At 34.9% G+C, this 22,591-nt stretch overlaps 2 protein-coding genes across 2 annotated transcripts in view; one reads left to right on the plus strand and one right to left on the minus strand.

Annotated features, from left to right (window-relative positions):
- On the plus strand, positions 1 to 12,383 carry LOC138703614 (deoxynucleotidyltransferase terminal-interacting protein 2). Its single transcript, XM_069831652.1, has 5 exons — positions 1 to 363; positions 2,230 to 2,290; positions 5,408 to 5,627; positions 7,250 to 7,414; positions 12,137 to 12,383. The coding sequence occupies exons 1-5, from the start codon at positions 159 to 161 to the stop codon at positions 12,341 to 12,343; spliced, it is 858 nt and encodes a 285-aa protein (XP_069687753.1). The 5' UTR covers positions 1 to 158; the 3' UTR covers positions 12,344 to 12,383.
- LOC138703615 ((3R)-3-hydroxyacyl-CoA dehydrogenase-like) overlaps positions 12,337 to 22,591 on the minus strand; it is a 19,017-nt gene continuing 8,762 nt past the window's right edge. The window contains exons 3-6 of the mRNA XM_069831653.1: positions 22,312 to 22,511; positions 19,149 to 19,330; positions 16,749 to 16,876; positions 12,337 to 15,794 (exon numbers count right to left, since the gene is read on the minus strand). Coding sequence (XP_069687754.1) covers positions 15,712 to 15,794; positions 16,749 to 16,876; positions 19,149 to 19,330; positions 22,312 to 22,511 — 593 coding nt within the window. The 3' untranslated portion in view covers positions 12,337 to 15,711. The remainder of the gene's footprint in view (positions 15,795 to 16,748; positions 16,877 to 19,148; positions 19,331 to 22,311; positions 22,512 to 22,591) is intronic.

The raw sequence follows: 22,591 nt of genomic DNA on the forward strand, positions 1-22,591 counted from the left end.
TGAAGGACAGTATTCGACCACAGGTATATCGACGTGATCCTGTGCTGTCGATATTCGTGTGGAACAAGTGAACAAACGCGTGGTGGGAACACTTTTAACTTTTTATGTTGCGGAAAGATGTGACTTTTGAATGTTATTGAGGCGGAAAATAAAATAATATGGATAATATCTTCATAGTGGATACTGTGGGTAGACAAGAGAATATACAAGACACTAGCGAAGAGGAGGATTTTGGAACTGACTTGGACAATTTATTCGAGATAGATACTTCATGTCGCCAGGAAGAAAAACGTACTAAAAGTAATATCAATGGGAGTGATGATGATGATGACGACGACGATGACGATGATTATAATGTAGCAGGTAAATAATGGTAAACTCTATATTTGTTAATGCTACTAGGTCCCTTATTACTACTACTCACTAGTAACGCGCATTCGACACGTTGTAAGCTAACGTAGGAGCAGCAGTTTTCACAATTTACTTAGTTTGACTGGTAATTCTGTACAACAACACTACCAAAGCAAGTCAGATTTTCAGTGAAAATGTTTGAATTGATTGCAGTACTATTCGTATAATTGTTTTTAAAGTCCAGGGAAATTCTCGGAAGTACTGTGGGATGAAGTCATATGTTAGGAGTGTTGCAACTACAAATTAAGGAATTCATTTCACGAGTTAATTATTCAATTGCAAAAATGGCTGCACAGGATGTCACATGAGGTTGTGTGAGTGTTTAGGCAAGAAGACTGAAGACAAAATAGTGGATTTTTTTTTTTTGTCGGTACTGTAACTCTACTAAAAGTCAACAAGTATCGATAAATAAATCATGCCTACCTTTGGTAGCACTCTTGTACAGAAATACCCTTTAGCTGACGCATGAAAGCACATTTTCTCGACAAAAATTATTTAGAACTCTTGATTTTGCTTGGGGAATATGCACAAACTACTGAAATTGATCGCAAAGCAATAAGTAACCAAACTTGTCACAGTCCTCGGCCTCATGTCGTTTAGCTATCTCGCATCTAACTTGCCCTAACCTTGTCATATTCCTTTGTCTCCTATCACTTAGCTATCTTCTCATCTAACCCACCGTAACCTTGTCACAGTCCTCTGTCTCATATCACTTATCTATCCCCTCATCTAACCTAACCTTTAACTCGCAACATTTACGGCTCCATGATAGCACAAGACATAATGACAGACCAACTCATTAATACATCACAACGCCCTTGGTTCGTTAAAAAGTATTTTTCATTTTCATTCCTTATAGAAACTACCTCTATACAACATACTTAAGAGCGAGACACTAGTTTCCATTACATTTAATTGCATAAAAGTACATTTCACGGTATCTCAACAATAAGTTACTATTGGAGTTCTACCAACAGAAAATGTGTATTATACTGAATTGTATTAAATTCAGTGAAAAACCGTATGTAGCCTTCGTTCAGTTAGGTAATCATGTCCTCTCGAAACGATTGACAGAGTTAGAAACAGTTTTCACACGTATTTAAGCTATCAAAAACATCAAGTTAATTCAATAAACATAGAACAATTTACTATGTCCTTATGTTCTGTTGACACTGTGACAGTTCATCTCTTCTCACAAGTAAACCACACATCCCAAATTAAATCCAAGGCAAGCCATGATTTTAATAAGATGTATATTAAAACTTGGGAAAAATTTAATTTATGAATACTTGAAATGCTATTGCAGCATTTATTATTACTATTAAATACGAGAAAAATTCGTACCGGCACCGGGAATCGAACCCAGGACCTCTCAGCTCTCTTACCAAGTGAGCCATGCCGGGACAGAATCCACGGCGCCGGCCGAACCCCTCTCATAATGCTATTTTTGCGGCCTTTACTACCTGCACTTGAGACGATACACGTCATATATGCAGGAGCGCATATTTAAATGACTTTATGGCCATATTCAACATCTGTTTCATGACAACTGCTAACAGTTAATACATTCGATTCCTGGTGCCGGTACGAATTTTTCTCGTATTTAATAGTAATAATACAAATGGACTAGTTCATATTAGTCGTGTAATATTCAATGAGGTGGACGAGACTTCATACATATGAATATTTGATGTGCAGCATTTATGGTTAGGTTTTCTTCATTTCAGACTTAAGATATTTTTATATAAGCAATATATATTCAAATAATTAAGATTTATTTATATAAAAATAAAAAAACTCTTATCTTTTATTTTTCAGATTTCCCATTGCCAAAGTTTCCGATAGTGATAAAGAAAGCAGATGTTAATCAAAAGGCGAGGTATGGCTTTAAATGTTTCAATGTAGTTTTGAAAACTGTGTTGGAAGAAATGATCCTAAAAATATTCATTAAGGCACCATTGATACTTCATAGTAAATATTGCCTGGAGTATTTTAAGGCATTTTCTATGAACTGTTGTATTTATTATTGTTTTTGTTATAACCATTAATTTATGACACTGTTTTCATTGTTAACAGTATTGCATTGTAGATTGTTGTCTAAAACTTCTTTTGTTATAGCTATAAGGATATTTTAAATTCATTGAATCAGCTTTTCAGTGAACATTCTTTGTTTCTAAATATTTAATTATCAGGTCACACTATTAAAGCATTGCTTTTCACACCAAAGGCCTTTGTTAAAATTTGGCGAGTGAAAGAGAAATTTACAATGGACTAATAATTATTAGGAAAATTGTGAAAAGTGGAATTTTATTGCACGAGTGGAAAGATTCTCAGCACGAGTCATAGGTGAATGCTGAAATTACATGAGTGAGGAAAAGTTCACGTCATACACAAGTTGCATACATGATTTTATTTATTACAATAACAGAAAGATACATTTTCTAGTAACATTTATTCCTCTCTCATAACAAAAACGATGTCCAAAGAGAATAGAATTTTTAGTAGGCCTAGGTTACAGAAAGTTGTGCTTCGATTTTTAACATTAACAGTAATAGCATTCTATTTCTATGGTAACAAGTGGTAGGCCTATAATGGAGCAGGCAATGAAATGTACAATAAAGTAACTTTATTTCACGGAGTTCATAAAAGATATACTTTTCATATACAAAACTATTTAAAGAAAACCTTGTTATGGTAGTAAATAAAATAGCATTGTGGTGAGTTTTCTCAGAACACTGCATTGACCTTATGGTCATTCCACAATTTCTCCATTAAACATCACCATCATTATTGATAAGCTTCACCTCTGACATAAAGGAACAGAAGTATAGTAAAGAATATATAAACGTACCTTCCATCAACAAAGAATTATACAGTCTGATCCATTTGGGTATGGATAATATTAATTTATTATAAAGCTATGATAGTAGGAAAAATTTCTTGCTGGTTATATAATGATTAAAAGATGGGAGTTTCCATATTATGACAATCAACAATGCATAATCTGAAAGGACAAACGAAAATCGTGTATGATTAAAATGGCTAATACAAATTAACATACTCAAACGGATCATCCTGTATTCTGTGAGAATGATTATTGGTATGGTCCAAGTTTCCTCCATCCTAAGTAGGCTGATAGTTATGTATGGTGAAGAATTGGTAGAAGAGAGAAAAATTCTCTCGGCACCAGGACTCGAACCCGGGTTTCCAGCCTTACATGCTGGTGCTTTATCCACTAAGCCACACCAAATTCTTCTTCTTCTTCATCTTTCCCTTTTGCCTCACGGCATCGGGTCTGCCTCGATCCATCTCCTTCATTCCTCTCTATTCCTTGCCATTTTTTTCAGTTCCCCAATTTCTTTCTCTCTTTTCCTTGCCATCATCTCAATATTATTCATATACATCGTCCTTGGTCTTCCCTTCTCTTTTCTCCTTCCTGTCATTGCCTCCATTACTTGCTTTGGTTTTCTTTCTTCTCCCATTTGCATCATGTGTCCATACCACTTCAGTTGTTTTCTTCTTAACTTCTCTCCTACTGATTTCTGTTTTAATTCGTCTTTAATTCTCTCATTTCGTACTCTCTCCCTCTTTGTTTTTCCAACTATTCTTTGGTAGCATTTCATCACACCGGATTCAATATATAATAGTTACGTTCTTCTTTGCATTCCCGCTTCCCCATCCTGTTTTTTTTTTTTTTTTTTTTTCGTGTGTTGATTCTGTTGTGACCTAAATTATTAAATACTGTTTTTTATTAATATTTTAATAGAGCATTCTGAGTCATCATCTTTAGTTTATCTTACCTTAAATTTTTCGTTTGTTCTAGTCTCGCACTTGAATTCAAACAAGTCTAGCATTTTCTTGTGTAGTCTCGGCCTTTTCTTTCCGTTTTTGATTGTTAGTATTCTGTGTATAGTCTTATTTTGTATCACTGGTCTTTTGATCTGAATGCACTTTTTGAATCCATACAGCAAGACATGACAACCATGACTTTATATAGTTTTAAATTAATTTATTTTCTACTTCATTTGGTATCTGCAACATTTGCAATGCTCTGTTCTAAATACCTGTCATATTTACTGTTCAGTTGGTAGTCTATTGTTAGTCTCAATCTTTGCTGTAATGGGGCCTAGGCAAGGTTTAAGCCACAGTCGCATTTGTCGCATTTTGCTACTCGACTTTTAAAACTGCAACAAACTTTGAATGTAAATGTGCAAAAATGCGACAATTACATTGAACTTCAGATACGAAGTTGGTAATGGGGAAAATTAAATCAGAATTTAAATGAAATGCTAATGGCATGGGCAATGTTCAAAAAGGTATTGAGCAATAGATGTTCAGGAATGGATTTCAAAGAGTTTGTGCAATTCATGTAAGTTAAGTGAACAATTTCTTCTAATTGATTTATATAATTCCAACGCATACTGTAAATTGTGAGCGAGGATTTAGTTGCATGAATCTTGTAAAAACTGGAATTAGAAACTACCTTTCAGTGAACGAGTTAGCACTCTGCTAACAATAAATCTTGAAGGACCTACTCGTAAACAATTTCAATGTTTATAGAGTGCCCATAAAATAACGTATTTTAATGTGATGTAAATTCAGCAGTAAATGATTCTAAACATATCTACATGTAATGATTTACTTACATAAGTATATCTAGAGTGTAGTAAGATGGATTGAAAGTAATAAATCTCTAAGAAACAAATTACATAACTTTTTGTTTCTCCTTACTTTCACACTTTACTAATTTTATCTTTCTGTAGAACTATTTATAACATTGCACAAGCTTTTCGCAGCTTGCAGAAATATAATTTTCCATTTGTGCATTTTTGCAACAATTATTTATTTTCTGGCTTAAACCCTGGGCCTAGGCTTCTTAAGTTTAGGATTTTTGTTTTCAGTGCTAACATTTCTGTGTTATGTTATAATCTTCATATTACTTGGAGTTAGCATATGAAATTATGAAGTATTTTTTATAAGCATTAAAAATATTCAGTTCCAGTTACAAGAAAGATGAAGGTGAACCAATTGATATGAATAACACATACCTTGACATTCAACTGTCAAACAAGAAGACAGTGTTGGACACTGCAGCACGCAAGTTCACCAAAGTAGATGAAATTCTAAAGAAGAGTGTCATCACACCAGGCTTTGAAAAGCTAGAATCTGTTCCAGCCTATAATGAGAGTGAAAGAATACGATACAAGAAGAGAAAGGTTAGTATTTAGGATTGTCTAGGTATCTTTAATTAATATATAGCGGTACTTTTCTATGTAATAGTTTAATAGAGGGTTTGGAATTGAACGGCTTACATCAACTTCTTGTCTATGCGGACGACATGAATATGTTAGGAGAAAATCAACAAACGATTAGGGAAAACACGGAAATTTTACTCGAAATAAAGTGATAGGATTGGAAGTAAATCCCGAAAAGACAAAGTATATGATTATGTCTGGTGACCAGAATATTGTACGAAATGGAAATATAAAAATTGGAGAATTATCCTTCAAAGAGATGGAAAGATTCAAATATATTGAAGCAACAGTAACAAATTTAAATGACACACTGGAGGAAATTAAATGCAGAATAAATATGGGAAATGCTTGTTATTATTCGGTTGAGAAACTTTTGTCATCTAGTCTGCTGTCAAAAAATTTGAAAGTTAGAATTTATAAAACAGTTACATTACTGGTTCTTCTGTATGGTTGTGAAACTTGCACTCTCACTTTGAGAGAGGAACAGAGATTAAGGGTGTTTGAGAATAACGTTCTTAGGAAAATATTTAAGGCTAAAAGGGATGAAGTTACAGGACAATGGAGAAAGTTACACAACGCAGAACTGCATGCATTGTACTCTTCACCTGACATTATTAGAAACATTAAATCCAGACGTTTGAGATGGGCAGGGCATGTAGCACGTATGAACGAATCCAGAAATGGAATAGAGTGTTAGTTGGGAGGCTGGAGGGAAAAAGACCTTTGGGGAGGCCGAGACATAGGTGGGAGGATAATATTAAAATGGATTTGAGGGAGGTGGGATATGATGATAGATACTGGATTAATCTTGCACAGGATAGAGACTGATGGCGGGCTTATGTGAGGGTGGCAATGAACCTCCAGGTTCCTTAAAAGCCATTTGTAAGTAAGTTATAGTTTAAATTATAATGACGTAAAAATTAATCTATTTGTAGAGGTTCATGGTCGGGAAGCGGAATTCTCGTCACTGGAATTCTGGTCATTATACTACTTAGTCATTGCAATTTTGTCATCTGGTGTTTTGGTCACCAGTATACATTTTCTTAAAAATAATTTATTTTGACAAGTAAAAATCCATTATATTGCAGCATTCTGAAATCGAGATATCAATAGATACTAGTGACTAAAATGTACTGCTGCTAGTGCCATATTGGTGTGACCATAGCTTGTACAGAAATCAATCACAAACATTTGGAATAGGTTCGGAATTTCACTGAAATGGATTGTGCATTTGTAAATCCATTCAACATTTTTTTTATGGTAGTAACATTTGAAATCATTCCTTAAAAATGGAACATTAAAACGAGGTTTTACTGTACATTTATGTTTCTTTGTGTATCGTATTTTCATTTCACATACTGTTTCGTGTGTAGCTGTTTTTTTGTTATTGTCACTTCTTTGTGTATTTTTGACCATGAAACTAATTAATTCCACTTATCATTTCTTTCTCTGTTAATACAGTATATTAATCTTTTTCACGTCTCAAGTAAAAATGATCTTCCTGTCATGAATATACTTTTGAGAAGAATTTCATTGTCGTCATAGATGTATTTATGAATGTTAAGTATCCTTTTTATTTACAGAAAGAACGAGCTCTTACTAAAGGAAACAAATGGTTCAATATGCCAGTGACAGAGGTGACAGATGAAATAAAGAATGATTTGGAGGTTCTACAGATGCGATCTGTTCTTGATCCAAAACATTTTTACAAGAAGAATGACCTCAAAGTTTTGCCAAAATACTTCCAGGTAATTTTATTTGTCTTTAAAATAAGATATTTTTAATTAATTATAATTGAAAGATTCTAATTAATGCTATGCCATTTAGTATTCAAGCATTAACTGACAGAGCTGTTCCATATTTTTAGTCTTCTAATAAGTGTGGGAATCTGTCGAACCTTCTGCTTTGAAGAATATTTTTCATATTAAATCTTTGTATTTGAACTCAAACATTTTTTATCAGTCTCAGAAGGAATAATATGATAATGGAAGGAAGCAGGTCAATTTTTAGTGTGAACTGTACTAGAAACTAGATTTGTAGCTATCGGAATTGGTAGTTTTTTGTTTTTCAGAAGTGTACACACATCTTACATAACCACCATCACTACAACCAATAGTATCAGTTTAAAATAGATATCATGGATAAATATATAATAGGATGCGAAACTTAATGAGTTTCCCATAACACATACTAGAGGCGCTGTTGTAGAAATTGATCTTGCTGCCATCTATTTCTGGAAGGGACGTTATTATATCTAGCAGCGCACCAAGTAGCGAAAAGAGTAATTACTCCATGCATTTAGCAGCGCACCTGGTGACGAAAATGTTAAACTGTGCAGAAAGTATTCCCTCCCACCCTCATCGATATTCAAAACTAACCCAATTTAAAATAAAACATTTACAGTTTTATTCCTCACAGCATATTCTACTGAAAATTCTTACTGGAGCCAACAGGAAGATAAAAGAGACGATGTGTTTTACACTACCTGATTAAAATATAACCAGACAGAGACAAAAAATAAAGCAAAAGGTTAGATAATTGGGATTGTAATCTTTGGGTATTTATTGTACAGCACAATGGAAAAGTCTGCAAGAACTACTTAGATAGTTCAATTTATTATATTACTGTTACTTTACAATACATTCAACAACACTATTTTTACAATGTCCATAAACATCACTGTTTAACATACACTGCTTATACACACACGTATCACTTTATGTTCACTTATTAGCAAGTTTCAGTCCGCCATCTCGGCTCTTCGACTCTCCCGTACAGCAATATCTCGAACGGATAAATAGAGAACTCTGGGTAATGTACCCAACACATAGTTCTAATATTCACCACCTATGACGTTGGGCGCTGATCACCTTATTTCAAACCCCCAAATCCAGATGGTGCTGACCGCAGTTTCGCATCTTATTATATATTTATCCATGTAGATATCACATAGACTTTTATCTTTCAGAAAACCTACCTTATTTCTGATGTGAATAAAAGACAGTTTTTGCTGATATGAAATATTTATTTAATCAAATGCTCAGACATTTGATACAATGCCATATGCCATTTGTCTTCAGGCCTCCCAGTAGAGTTGACAGGTGCACTTCCGAACAGGAGCAGTGGTAGGCCTATTCCCTCTAAGGTTAGAGCCCAGTTTAGGTGTGTGTGTGTATTAATCGAAAATTAGGGGCTAGAAAATATTGAGAATAGGACGCATGTTTACATGACATTTTTTTCGATTAATACACACACACCTAAACTGGGCTCTAACCTTAGGGGAAATGCCGCTGCCCCTGTTCAGAAGCATGCCGAGTTGACCTTTGCTTTTACTCCAGTGACTCAGGAGTGCTTGGCACTGCTTGAGGTGGTTCCATTTCATAGTGGCATCCCCCTTGCACAGCATGCAGCCTGAGGAACTGATGACGTTGATCTGGTGTAGATGCTCCACTAGGAAATTGTTGTGGGTAATTGAAGAGTGATTATGATAAATGATGAAAGTGACAAAATTTACAATTTCCGTTTCTTTGCATCCAATGATTGTATGTGCCATTCTTTATAATTTGGTAAACGTGAAAAGTAGCAGAACAACGTTGTTTTGTTATACTGACAAATTGAGGCCAGTTTGTTAGTTGAAATTGGCAGCCGATTTGTTATTTTATGTGTGTTAATGATTATTTTTAAAAAAGTTTTGTTAATTTTTTACTGTAATACGCAATTATTTTATGTCTAATATTTTTTTTTAGTTTTAGAATTTTAAAAAAGGTAAACAAAAGGATTTGAAAAGTAGAAGAAACTATTTTTTCTGGAAAAAATCTGTACAGCCTATATAATTCATTCTTAACTACTATGATGTTTTCCATAATAATATTCACGTAGACTAATCCTTTAAAAAGAAAAGCTGTAATTTGACTTTAGAGCAATAAGTAAGATGTATCTTAATAACATACGTGGAAATTGTGAATGATGAAATAATGTTTGCCAAGATTCCCACAAGTTTTGTTTGTGACACTTTCATCGTTTACCATATTCTGTCCTCAATTATGCAGACTCCTGCGTCAGTTTTGCTCCTTTGTGCCTCTGGAATAGTGTTCTTCGTTTTTACAAGAACATCCCATGTTGAGATATTTGGTTCAGGAAGTCTTATCTTTGAGACTTGAAACTAGAGGTTTTCTTTGCCGAATAGTCAGCCTCTTCATGTCCTATGACGTCAACATGAGAAGGAATCCACTGAAATGTAATTTCTTTTTCAGCTTAATTTAGGTTTAATTATATTTATTTTTAAATTTTTTATGTAAGTGAACTGAATCACAAAAGAGAACTTTCTAAACTATATTTAATCTAGCATATAGTTGGGAAAGGGTGATGCATATTACTTCTAGCTCACTGTCAAAATTAGTTTTGTATTTTCCAACAGAAGTGTAAATTTCAGCACCAGCATTGCCATCTTTTTCAATGAGTGATCCATTGGCATAGACATGTAACCTCTTATCCTCTAGGTACAGTGTGTTTAATACTAGGGCATTCGAAAAGTAATGGCAACATAGTTCGTGTTTCACCTAAATTTATTTAGGTTACTTTTGACATTGCATACTCCTGCCATGTCAAAAATACGTTGCGAAATTCTTGGAAGACTGCAGACTCCATCTGCAGCAGATTTCTCTATATATCTCTCACTGGTCAATCTAAAGCTCTTCGGGTGTCAACTCTTGATTGAAAGCGAATGCCTCGCTTCCACCCAACTTGCAATAGTTCAGTATGGTAGGACTTCTCTCCCACAGGCTTCTTGTAATGCCCTAAAGCACTGAGTTGCATGTTTTTCTCTTGCAACTTGGATTTTTATGAAGCACTGTTGTTCGTACCTAAAGGCTGTATTATTTACTACAAATCAGAAACAGCCACTGTATTTACAGAATATGACTACTTCGAGACTTTCAATATTGCAATTTTATGAAACCTTTGCTGTTCTATTATGTAGTACAAGATTTCAGTGGTCACCGCTAGGAGCACTGATTTACAGCATTGTTGCAATTACTTATTGACTGCCCTAGTATTTCCACTGCCATTTGCTTTCGGATTTGTTTATTCATGTCTCCTTTCTTCACTTTGTCATTAAGGTCTTACCTGTAGTTCATGTTTATGTAATTTTTTTTTTCTTTTTTTTTTATCCAATGCCACCAGGTTGTCTTTCGACATTCCTGGTCTTCTCTCCTGGCCATGGCTTAGTTAACCCACTTCTGAGGTTGGGGCGCCTGGAAGGCGGAGTTACATTACCCCGATGATGTGACAGTATGATAATGTGGTGCCAGGAGAGGTCTTAAATCTAAACTTAACCTAAATTCCAGACCATGGACGAACACAGGAATAATCCCCTGTGCTCTAACCGGGAATCGAACCCGGGACCTCATGAACTATAGCCAGAAGCTCTGACCACTAGACCATGAGGCTGGTCTGTTTATGTAATGTAGATGACATTCTGGAGGCAATAGGTCTTCTATTTCTGATTCAGGACAATGCTTATTTCTAATTTCACGATTGTACTGAATGAAGCCCTTTTATTTGTTAAGCTTTCTTGATTTTATCTTACATTTCATCCAAAATTTATCATAGGGCAATCTAATCAATGTTGTTGTTTTCTAATGCCAGGTGTTTGACAATAAAATCATTTGACCTCTTGCACTCCAATATTTTTCAAAGATATCATAGTCAGCCAATGAAGCACAGATTTTGAGGTGTTCCGAATCCATTGCTTGGTTTGAGTTGCACATTGGGCAGTTAGGGGGACTGATATATTCCAATTCTATGCAGGTGTTTGGCCAGTCATGGATTGTTGCCAATCTAAATGCAGCTACAGACGATTTTCGTGGTAAATCGGGAATTAACTGTGGATTATGATGCAGAGAGTTCCATTTTTTCCCCTTCAGATTGCGTTATCAAATTATGTTTGTTGAAGTCTAAATTTGTAGATTTAATAAATCTCTTCACAGAGTAATACGTAGATTTAGTAACAGGTCTGTAAGTAGCAGTGCTGCCCTTCTTTGCTAAAGCATCCGCATTCTCGTTTCCCAGGATTCCACAATGGGATGGTATCCATCTAATCAATGTTTCTTGTTGTGTAAGCTAATTTATTCATTTCTTCAGATAGAGGAGCATTGTCAGTTACTGTTTCTAGTGCTGTGATGGGTATAGTTTTTATTGCACCTGAGATCACTATCCTTACCTGATTTTGAGTTCCATTTTCTTTATATCTGCAGTTATCATACACATCCACTTAACAGTATTAGTTTGATGTATGTTTTGTAAGTGATTTTCAGTACTGGTAACAAGCAGATAATTTAAAAATATCGCATCTCTTTCTGACCTTCTTAGCTGCTTCTTTGATGTGTGTTTTCCAGGTGAGTTTGGAGTCCGTACACATACTAAGAAATATGTTTAGATTATTTATAATTAAAAACTTCTTATTTTTATAGGTTGGTAAAGTAGTTGATAGTCCAGCAGATTTCTACAACAGTAGAATACCGAAAAAACAGAGGAAGAGAACAATGGTGGAAGAGCTGTTGGCAGATGCAGAATTCAAGAAATATAACAAGAAAAGATACAAGGAGATCATTGAGGAACGGAGGAAAACACATTACAAGGCTCATGCCCATGCTAAGAAATTGAAGCGGAAGAAGTGATCATTTGAATTTTATTGCAATAAATCTCTGTATAAAAATACATACATCTTTGATTTAACATTATTGGAAAAATAAATGTTCCTACACTTCATTACAAACCTGTGACTATCTTTGAAATTAAAAATTAACTTCACTGATTCGTAATAAGTACATCATTTTTCTTGGTTGAGAAGAAGTGATAGGAATTCTGATATTATTTTCAGTATAATTGCTGCCAAGTAAAGGTAACTATCCTAGATTATTGAATTAGAATGAGATTTACACTACAACAGATCAATATTTTTCAAATTCTGGTATCACAGTCTACTATATACAGTCGCAAAGCTCAATATGTAGTAAAAATGCAAACATGGGTAGTTGCCCACCACTAGGATCACTACTATTGCCTCATCATCGCAGATCTCTTTCTCCTAGCAGACGACAAAATATGTTACACTTTTGTTGTCGTGTTCTTTTGGAAAAATTAACACCTTCCTTCCATTATTGAAATATTAAATGCATAAAGTTAATTTATTATTTTAATGAAGTATATTAAATTCCACCATAAACTCGAAGATACCTGCAAGAAATAGGTTAATATTATTTTTGTTTGTGCAAAACAAACTGAAATTTACTATAATCGCTTCACTCATTCAAGATTATAGCGATAATTAACTAGGAAACCAATAAATATTAATTTGCATTTCCCTTTACAACAATAATAATGGAAATATGAATTAATGGAGTAACTTATGTGTACCGGTACTTGTAGTGTAGGCTTACGTAGTTAACAAAGTGGGATGAGATTAAGCAAAAATAATCACACCAGAATTGGAAATAAAACGTGATCAATAAATTTTATTGTAACAGACTTTTTCTACGTCTCTAGTAAAGTAACAAATAAAAATAACAACAAAATTAACAACTATAATTAAAAACATATCCTTTGAAAAAAAAAGTAGGCCTAAGCAATAATAATCCCACCAGAATTGAAAATAAAACGTGATCAATAAATTTCATTAAAACAAACTTAATTTTTCTACGTCTCTAGTAAAATATTATTATTCCAATTATTGTATTTTAGCCATTAACATTTTCATTACAACCAACAACGAACATTTCACAAGCATCAATGTGAAATACGCAACGCGCTAGCACTCGATGGAAATACGACATAGTCCAAAGTCGACCGTAGACAGTCTATTGTTTCTAGTTGCTAACCGCTTGGAGCGCTTTATCACGAGATTTGCAAAAAATCACCTCAAGCTTCGTGACTGTATGTAGTAGACTGTGTATATATATTGTAGAAATGGGAGTGATGAATCACTCGCCAAAATGTCCAAAAAAGAGAAGAGGGCGGATTTGAACATAATTAACATTTACATTATTTTATTTACTAGTTCTCTGTAGTTTTATAGTGGGTACCATGTTAGCCATTAGATCAGAGTTTGCGACTTTACATTCAACAAAGTGTAATGGATTTTTAAGTTGCAGTAAGAATTCTTAGAATGATTTTATTCATAAGGGAAGTAAAGTTTTAAGTTCTTTGTCGTAGATTTTTGGCATATAGGAGTTGTGTCCCAATGAAAATTACTCATTAGCTCATCGTTACCTTAATGAAATCTCTATAGTCCCGTTGCTCTAATTTCCGGCAGCCAATCACATTGCAGGTCGGCTACATGTAAACATGTGCGTCTTGTGATTCGCTGATTCATTTCTTAAGGCTCGATAAATACTTAATATAATCACCCGCCATTTTAGCTCTTTCGTTGGCGTTCGCAGAAAGCACACGAAGACGTTATTTGCCGCTCAATTATTTGCTGAATTACATTGCGTTTGATTTATTATCATAGGAGCTACGACATGATAATGTTTAACAGTGTGGCAAATAGATTCCTCATATGGTAGCTCGGCAGTGTAAGAACAAAAATGGCGAATGATACTACCTACCTAGACTTTATGGAGCCTTCACTTTCTAAGACGTAAGCAAAGAGGCGGAGTCACGCTGGAAATAACAGCGTCGGGACTATATTTGTAGATTGTGACACAACAGAGGTCTCTGAAGAAAAGAAAAATCGGGTGCACTAGACCTTCAAAGACCACTACTATAGATGACTTTGAATTAAATTTCTTAGCCACTTCTCAACTTTCACTTACATTCCAATGTTCGAAGTTCTTTACTCTGATAGCATGATCTAAATTGTAATTCATTTCATTAACGATGTTGTTTGGAGTCACCAGGTACAGGCACAACAATATAGGTGATCTTTCAAATTGAGCCAATTTGCTCTGTATGCAGTTAGGAAACATTGGAGATGTTAAGTTCCAACACATTGTGAATTATCCTAAAGTTTACGTCTGAACACAATCACTGTGAAAGTCTACAAATTCGTAACTTACCATTTTGTTACTTGTGGAAGTATATTGCAGTAAACCCTGAGACCCTCGGTTTTTTCTTAACTCTCTCACTGTATCTCATTACTAGAGCCTGGATTTGTATGCAAAATGCATGGTCTTTTTTTATACATTTAAAAGTGCGAAAATTATATATTTGTAAGTCTCGCCTTCACAGACAATTTGACCAGTATCTGATAATACATATAAATGTATATTCAGGGGGAAAATGCATATTTTAAATTTGTAATGGAAAAATGCATATTTTACTCGTGAATGTGGTATTAAATTAAATTTCTCCCTTCAGCTGATTACTACGTGAAACATTTTAGTGAAATGAAAACCGAGTTAGATTCGTTAAATGCAGAAGATGCAGCTAGCATTGCGATAGCTCAGGAATGTTTTTCTGAAGATAGCATCGAGAAAAAGATCCAATATATTCATAAGCGCTTTTCTACATTACCTAAAATTATAACACATTTGGAGACTCGAAATAATTCTTTGAAGTATTCACTTCTCTGATAGAATTTAAAATTTATTCGATGCCCGGCTCCGGAAGAATTTTTCCCTCGAAATTATTCAAATTTATTGTCTTCAGAAACTCACAGTATTGCTAAAATTGTATTTGATAAGCTTAGTCAGGTGTTAAATAAAAATCCTGGTTACAAAACAATCTGTTAAATTAGCAAAATGCTAAGGAATTCAATGAAGAAGAGTTCTGGTGTTTTTCACATACACTTGTGATGTCATATAATGTGGAAAGGACATTATCATTGTATAAAACCTTCACCGATAGACTTAGGAGCTTCACACAAGAAAACCTCAGGACAACTTTATCTACTATAACAGCCACGAATAAGGTAAGATTATCCATGAAACAAATAGTTTGTTTTTGCATATTATTGTACATATTTTATAAATTTTTCGTGCATATTTTACTACTTGATTGTGCATACAAATCCGGACTCTACTTATTTATTATCACTTTACAGGTTTTACCCTCCAATAACTTCAATTGATGCTCCATTCACATATGAACTTCTGTCTGAGGCCAGGAAAGCAATCACTTCAGCCACCTCTGCAATAAATGAATTATGCTTTTTTTAAAATTCAGAACTATAAATGACAACCTGACAGTTCATAAACTTTTCTTTTTCTTCTTTACCTCCTTTTGTATAGACTTACGAGCATATACAGTGTATGGAAATGTATATCTCTGGACAAACCTTAGATTCTCTTGCATTGTGAGCATTGCTGTTCACAGTGTGAACTTAAAAGTAGTTACAGTTCTGCTAACACAGAGAAGGAGACTGACATTTCACTCTAAAGTACTAAAGTATTCCTTCGAACACAAAATTCCTGACAAATTTGCAAAATATTATAAGGAAAGAAAAGACAGCGTGCACTCAAAAAATTACCGAGTTTATGAATTACAAGCTAATTCTTAGTAATTAAAGAATAGACACCAAGTCCCACAGATCTTTCAGTATCCCTCTTCACCAAACGTGGTTCACTGGAACTTCTAGCTTTTGCTCATATTTAAAGGTTCGAATTAGAAGACATTGAGGCAATAATTGTAAAGTGCTTCGGACAATGAAAAGATTAATGGGACAAGAGTGTGAAAATACTTTGAAGGTGGGGGGTTGGGGTGTGAACTCAGAAGTTAAGCTAGTCTTTTTATTTTTCTCCAGCCACAGATCAGACACATTTTTTTTATCAAACCCTATACAATATAATCAGAGTTGGGTAAGTTACTATTTAACTAAGTTACATTTACTTACTAGAAAAAGTAACAGTTACAATTACGTGTAGAGCATGGTTTTCCAAATCATAGATTCATGACCAGAGTCCAGAGGGAGTCTATGATATACAAGATGTTGTACTGCCATTTCCCTCCCGTCACAATTCATTAATAGCTCATCATTGCTGCATGTGAAAGTGTAACATAGACATATAATAGGGGTTTCACAACTGTTCAGCCACTAGAGCTAAAAAAAGAGAAAGTGAATAAAAAGTAAACTACTTATCTCACCTTCTGGCCTGCCCATGCGACCCATTGCTATAGAAGGAAGAATTTTTTGTATCACTTTTTCTGGAATAGCGTCTGTCATAGGGCTTTTGATAAAACCAGGAACCACTGCATTACATCGGATGCCAAACCTATAATAAATAATACAAGGTTTAATTACTTTATCATCAACATATCCCTCATGTATTAGACCCTACAGGATCTGTTACGGTCTCATGCCAGCGCTTGCGTGGTCTTCCCAATTTCCTCTTTCCTCTTGGTACATAAGTAAGAATCTTATGCGATCCATCCTTTCGACATGTTTTTTCCACTGAAGTCGATATTGTTGAACAAAATTAACTATAGGATCCATGTTTAGCAGTGGCGTATGCTGGTTAAAGGGTTTGGGCTACCACTTGGTAGCCCGGGTAGTCCGCAAAATACGCCCCTGATGTTTAGTTCCTGCAATATGTCCACATTTTTACGGTGTTCCAGCAAAGAGCATCCCGCTGTTCGTCGCATGAACCTCATTTCAGCTGTCGTCAGCCTTTGCTCATCAGCTTTTCTGATAGTCCATGCCTCGCTACCGTAAGTGAGGACCGGTCGAGCTAGTGTTTTATATGCCTTGTATGTTTCTGAACATGGGATGATTTGAAGACAGTGTTAATTACGCCAGTGATTTTTATAAATTTAGATATTTTGTTTGACATATCTTCATCAGTGATGTAAGAGAGGTTATAACCTATTTAATTACTTTATAATTGTTCAAATCACAGACAACTCTGGATATAGTGAACCTAAATCGTTGGTCCCGACCCGCATACATTAAAAAATACATTAATATTTCCGTTTATAGTGAACCCTCGCTTCAGTTATAGTGAACCTTGTATCCTGACAAATTCTTATTTGAAGTCAGACCTTCTTGTATAAAATTGAAAGAATATGTTGAGAACAACATTCTAAGTTTCTTACTCCTTTAGTCAAAGGACAAAGGTAGGATTGGTGGTTCCTAGACAATGAGCTGTACTGTAAATCCAGGGAATGCGTGACGACCTTGCCTCACTCCATTGTTGAAGGGTTGACATTCTGTTCTCAGGCACTTTACTCTACTGTTATTTCTAATCCTCCAACGTCAAAGGGTTGCCTTTTGTTCTCAGAATCATTTCCATTATGATGGATAACATCAAAACAACGGAAAATGAAATTGCTTTCTTTTATTAAAAAGGGACGGACATTATGTCCAGAGCATAAATGAAGGTAAGATTGTGATGGCTGACAAACTCAATCAGCCCCCTCCCCGTTTCCATTAAGTGACTTGGGAAATTCCAAGGCTGAGTATGCAGTCACATAACAGCATTTGTCATTTCTATCTATCAGTCTATTTCTAGTGTTCGAACAGTAAATGTACTGTATAAAAATGTCGAAGCGTAAAGTGTTTTCTTTGGAAGATAAGGCGAATATTATAAGTAACATTGAATGTGGTCTTTTGCAAGCGGATGTGGGTCGACTGCATAGTTTAAGTAAATCAAGTGTGAGTAATAATATACAGTGTAATCCATTCCACAAAAATAAAATATTTTATTTTCTTGTTCACAATTTCATTCATTTCTGTCATATAAAATTAGGGGGGAGATACTTCGGATTTAGTGAACCTCTGATATAATGAACGAAATATGCAAGTCCACAGAGGTTCACTATATCCGGAGTTGACTGTATATAGAATAAATAATATTAAATGATAATTATGACAATAAAGAAGCAGTAGCACATAAGAATGAAATTCCTCTGAATTTTTATGCTATCAATGTAAAGAAATGTTTTTTTTTTTGCACTGTGAGAATTTAAATAATCATTAAACTCTGCTAGAACTACAGAAAAAGACACTAATTTGGCAGCACTGGGATTGACAGGTGTGTCGTACTAGTGTACCTTCTCAATGGTGTATTCTTATGTTGAAAATTCAAGCACATTAGTTATTTCAAACAACTTCCCCTTCTTTCTATTTTTCGCTATCTGCACTAATAACAGAGTTTGTGCATGTTGCAAGACTTTTGAATCAGCCTGTATACCGGAAGTAACTATACCAAACTGCGTTACCTAATTATCACCCTCACCTCATTTAATTACTAAATAAGGAAAACGTCCACACCTGTGGAGTAACAGCGGGTCTGGCCGCAAAACCAGGTGGTCTGGGTTCGATTCCCGGTCGGGGCAAGTTACCTGGTTGAGGTTTTTTCTCTCAACCCAATATGAGCAAATGCTGGATAACTTTCGGTGCTGGACCCTGGACTCATTTCACTGGCATTATCACCATCTCATTCAGATGCTAAATAACCTAGATGTTGATACAGAGTCGTAAAATAACCTACTAAATAAGGAAAACTTACATTTAATAGAAACTTTACATTTACAGTATTTACTCACTTTCCGAATTCCTTAGCTGCTGTCTTCGTGAATGCTTCCACTCCAGCCTTACTGGCAGTGTAATTGCACTGTCCTATATTACCGTGTTTTCCAACGATACTTGCAATATTTACAATAGATCCTCCAGATATGTTGGCATCAATCATTGCCTTCGTCGCAGCTTGCACAACAAGGAAGGTACCCTGCAAATATGCAGTACAATACAAACTCAGACTACTCAACCTGTATTTCTGAATGCGAGTATGTACATGTGTCTGTGAGTAATTTGCCAAATTTCGGTTGCTTATCTCAATATACAGCAGTTCTGTTTCTTATCAGTCTCCATTCCACTTTAAGAACTCTAAGTTCCTTTGCTCCATACACCAAATTTATAGATATTATAATATTTCTTGTAAGTTTCAACTTTCACCTTTATTCAATTTAGAGGTAACACCTAATGCTTAACTTTACTGATTTATATAAATATTAGTGATGGACAGAATCGAATAATCTGTTCTCGAATAATGTTAAGAATCACTGTTAATATTTAGGATTTTCCTTGACTAGTTTCGAAGTCTTGTGCTTCATTGTCCAAAGCCTAGGCTAAATAGGTAAATCCTAAATATTAACACAGTAAAGAAGTTGCAAATTTAATCAGTGATATATAAGTGTTAAAAGTGTATATAGAAAAATAAAGTTAAGAACCCAATAATTTATTCGAATAAAAGTTCTCTGATACTTTTATCATTCAAATAATGATTTGATTACTCACCACCAGGTTTTCGGTTCTCTTATCCAGCATGACAGCGATAACGATAGCAGTGAAATGTGACACCAGTGTATTGTGTAAGCACAGAAGTTTATATATATTTTTTTTATTATTATTAAAAGATATGTAATTAGCAAAGGGTTTGTTTATTGCAAATTTATAGAATTCTAATTATTTTTTTCTGCAATACTAAAATGTCCTTTATTTTCTTACTTCCACCCTATATAATGATTCTGCATTATTATTATTATTATTATTATTATTATTATTATTGATTCGAAATAGGCAGCATTCTTTGTATAGTGAAATGGAATACAATTGTTTAAATATCTAATTAATAGAGAAAGGAAGTTCATGCATTTGCATATTTGTTCTCTATCATTGTGTGAATATGCTGAAAGATTATCTACATGAATCACAACTTTCTGAATACAATGATATTACTTTTATTGTGCATAAAAGTGCATATTTTGCCATTATTTATAAAAGCATCATATTTTAACATTTATGCAGGGAAACTGCATATTATGTATATTATATATATTTGTCTTTCCCTCATTTTTAAAAGTGTGTAACCTCGTAAACACGACTAATTTATGAATAATTTCAAGGAAAAATTGTTCCGGAGCCGGGTATCGATCCCGGGACCCTTCACTTAGCGCGTGAACGCTCTTCCGACTGAGCTACCCCAGGAACTATACACGACACCGTCACAATTTTTCCTTTTTATCCACACTACTCAAATGAGCTGACAAGACGCCAGAACTCAACTATGAGTGCACACAAATACTTGTGTGACTTAAATTATGGCTTTCTGTTAACGTACCTCCAGTATTTAAGTCACACAGTATTTGTGTGCACTCATAGTTGAGTTCTGGCGTCTTGTCAGCTCATTTGAGTCGTGTGGATAAAAAGGAAAAATTGTGATGGTGTCGTGTATAGTTCCTGGGGTAGCTCAGTCGGAAGAGCGTTCGCACGCTAAGCGAAGGGTCCCGGGATCGATACCGGCTCCGGAACAATTTTTCCTTGAAATTATTCCAACCTGCTTTACAGGGAGCTACTACCTGAAAGCCAGATTTGTATACGACTAATTTATGTTTATGAATTTTGAACGTAACAATGATGCCCTCATAGGGAGCCTCTCAAGTTAGCAATTGGCATTCCTTTACTGCATTCTTTAACAGATTTCGATAGAACAATATCCAATTTAACATCAGTTCCAGGAAATGTAGGCGATAAAGCGAACAAGAAAACAGCAAATATTCTTTCCAAAAACCCTGGCTATTATCAACTTAAAGAAATTAAAAATATTCTCGAAGAGAAAACACTTTGAAACCCAACAAAATTTTCTATAGAACAGCTCACAGCTTTTGTGCAAACCCCTCTTACTCCTTGTGACGTAGAACGAAGTTTTTTGCGCTACAAAGCTTTGCTGAGAGACAACAGGCGAAGAATGACAACAGAAAACATACGTCACTGCTTAGTTGTGAACTGTAACAGCATAAATGGAGCAGTCCACACCTGTGGAGTAATGGTCAGCACGTCTGGCCGCGAAACCAGGTGGCCCAGGTTCGAATCCCGGTCAGGACAAGTTACCTGGTTGAGGTTTTTCCGGGGTTTTCCCTCAACCCAATACGAGCAAATGCTGGGTAACTTTCGGTGCTGGACCCTGGACTCACTTCACCGGCATTATCACTTTCATTTCATTCAGACGCTAAAAACCTAGATGTTGATACAGCGTCGTAAAATAACCCAGTAAAATAAAAAAAAAAATAAATGGAGCATTCTGGAATGAGGCAAGCACTTCAAAATTCATAGACTAAATGTAAGTTACCTGTACCTTATTATTCTGTTAAAATAATCTCAGACTGATAATACATATTTTGTAGCATATTTATCTATTTTTACGGCATAAATGCATACATATTCTTCACGTTTTTAGGGCATAAACTTCCTTTCCCTGCTAATTAAATACAGTAAATGATTTTAGATAACTGAGGGATAAAGGCAAAATTTACCACTCATTTTTCACTTATGTAAAAATTAAAAAGGTAAATATTATCATGACTAAGTCTCTTAGAATAGTAGAGTGCAGAAAGGTCAGCAAAGACTTCATCTTGAACTCTTATCTGACACTAGCCACACGAAGGATTTTTATCAACCTATAAACTCAATTGCACTTAGTCGAGTTTCACATTGTGAACGTCAGACCTGATGGTGACACAGCAACCACTCGACTGCTGAGGACAGCTGGCATAATTTATTGTTGACAAAATTTATGACAGACATGTTCCCTATTACGAGATACGTCATCCATTCATGTGGTGTGTCACCATGTAATTTATGTATGAATTATTTTGAAACTAATTTTCTTTTCTTTTTGAAAGTATACTTACTAAATGTAGAATACTCTACCTTCAAATTAACATCTAAGACTTTTTGAAACCATTCTTCACTCATCTTGAGAAGGAAGTTATCTCGAGTGATGCCTGCAGAGTTCACTATAACTGAAGGGGGTTTGCCATAATGTTGAATTGCATCACTAAAAGCCATGTTGACACTTTCTCCCATAGAAACGTCAACACTTAGAGAAATGTGATCATTACATCCAACGCCTGTAACAAATTATCAAAAATCGTTAATTTAATTGTGTACTGTTAGATGGATGGCATTGGCTTTTCATACTGGAGACAGA

This window comes from Periplaneta americana, chromosome 7 (genome assembly GCF_040183065.1).
Source record: "Periplaneta americana isolate PAMFEO1 chromosome 7, P.americana_PAMFEO1_priV1, whole genome shotgun sequence".
In the NCBI taxonomy this organism is placed as follows: Eukaryota; Metazoa; Arthropoda; class Insecta; order Blattodea; family Blattidae; genus Periplaneta; species Periplaneta americana.

What these genes read in the sequence shown, in the direction of transcription:
- LOC138703614 (XM_069831652.1), top strand. Translation starts at nt 159, where the DNA reads ATGGATAATATCTTCATAGTGGATACTGTGGGTAGACAAGAGAATATA. An exon ending in CGATGATTATAATGTAGCAG is followed by an intron (nt 364 to 2,229) that starts GTAAATAATGGT and finishes TTTATTTTTCAG; the next exon opens with ATTTCCCATTGCCAAAGTTT. An exon ending in TACGATACAAGAAGAGAAAG is followed by an intron (nt 5,628 to 7,249) that starts GTTAGTATTTAG and finishes TTTTATTTACAG; the next exon opens with AAAGAACGAGCTCTTACTAA.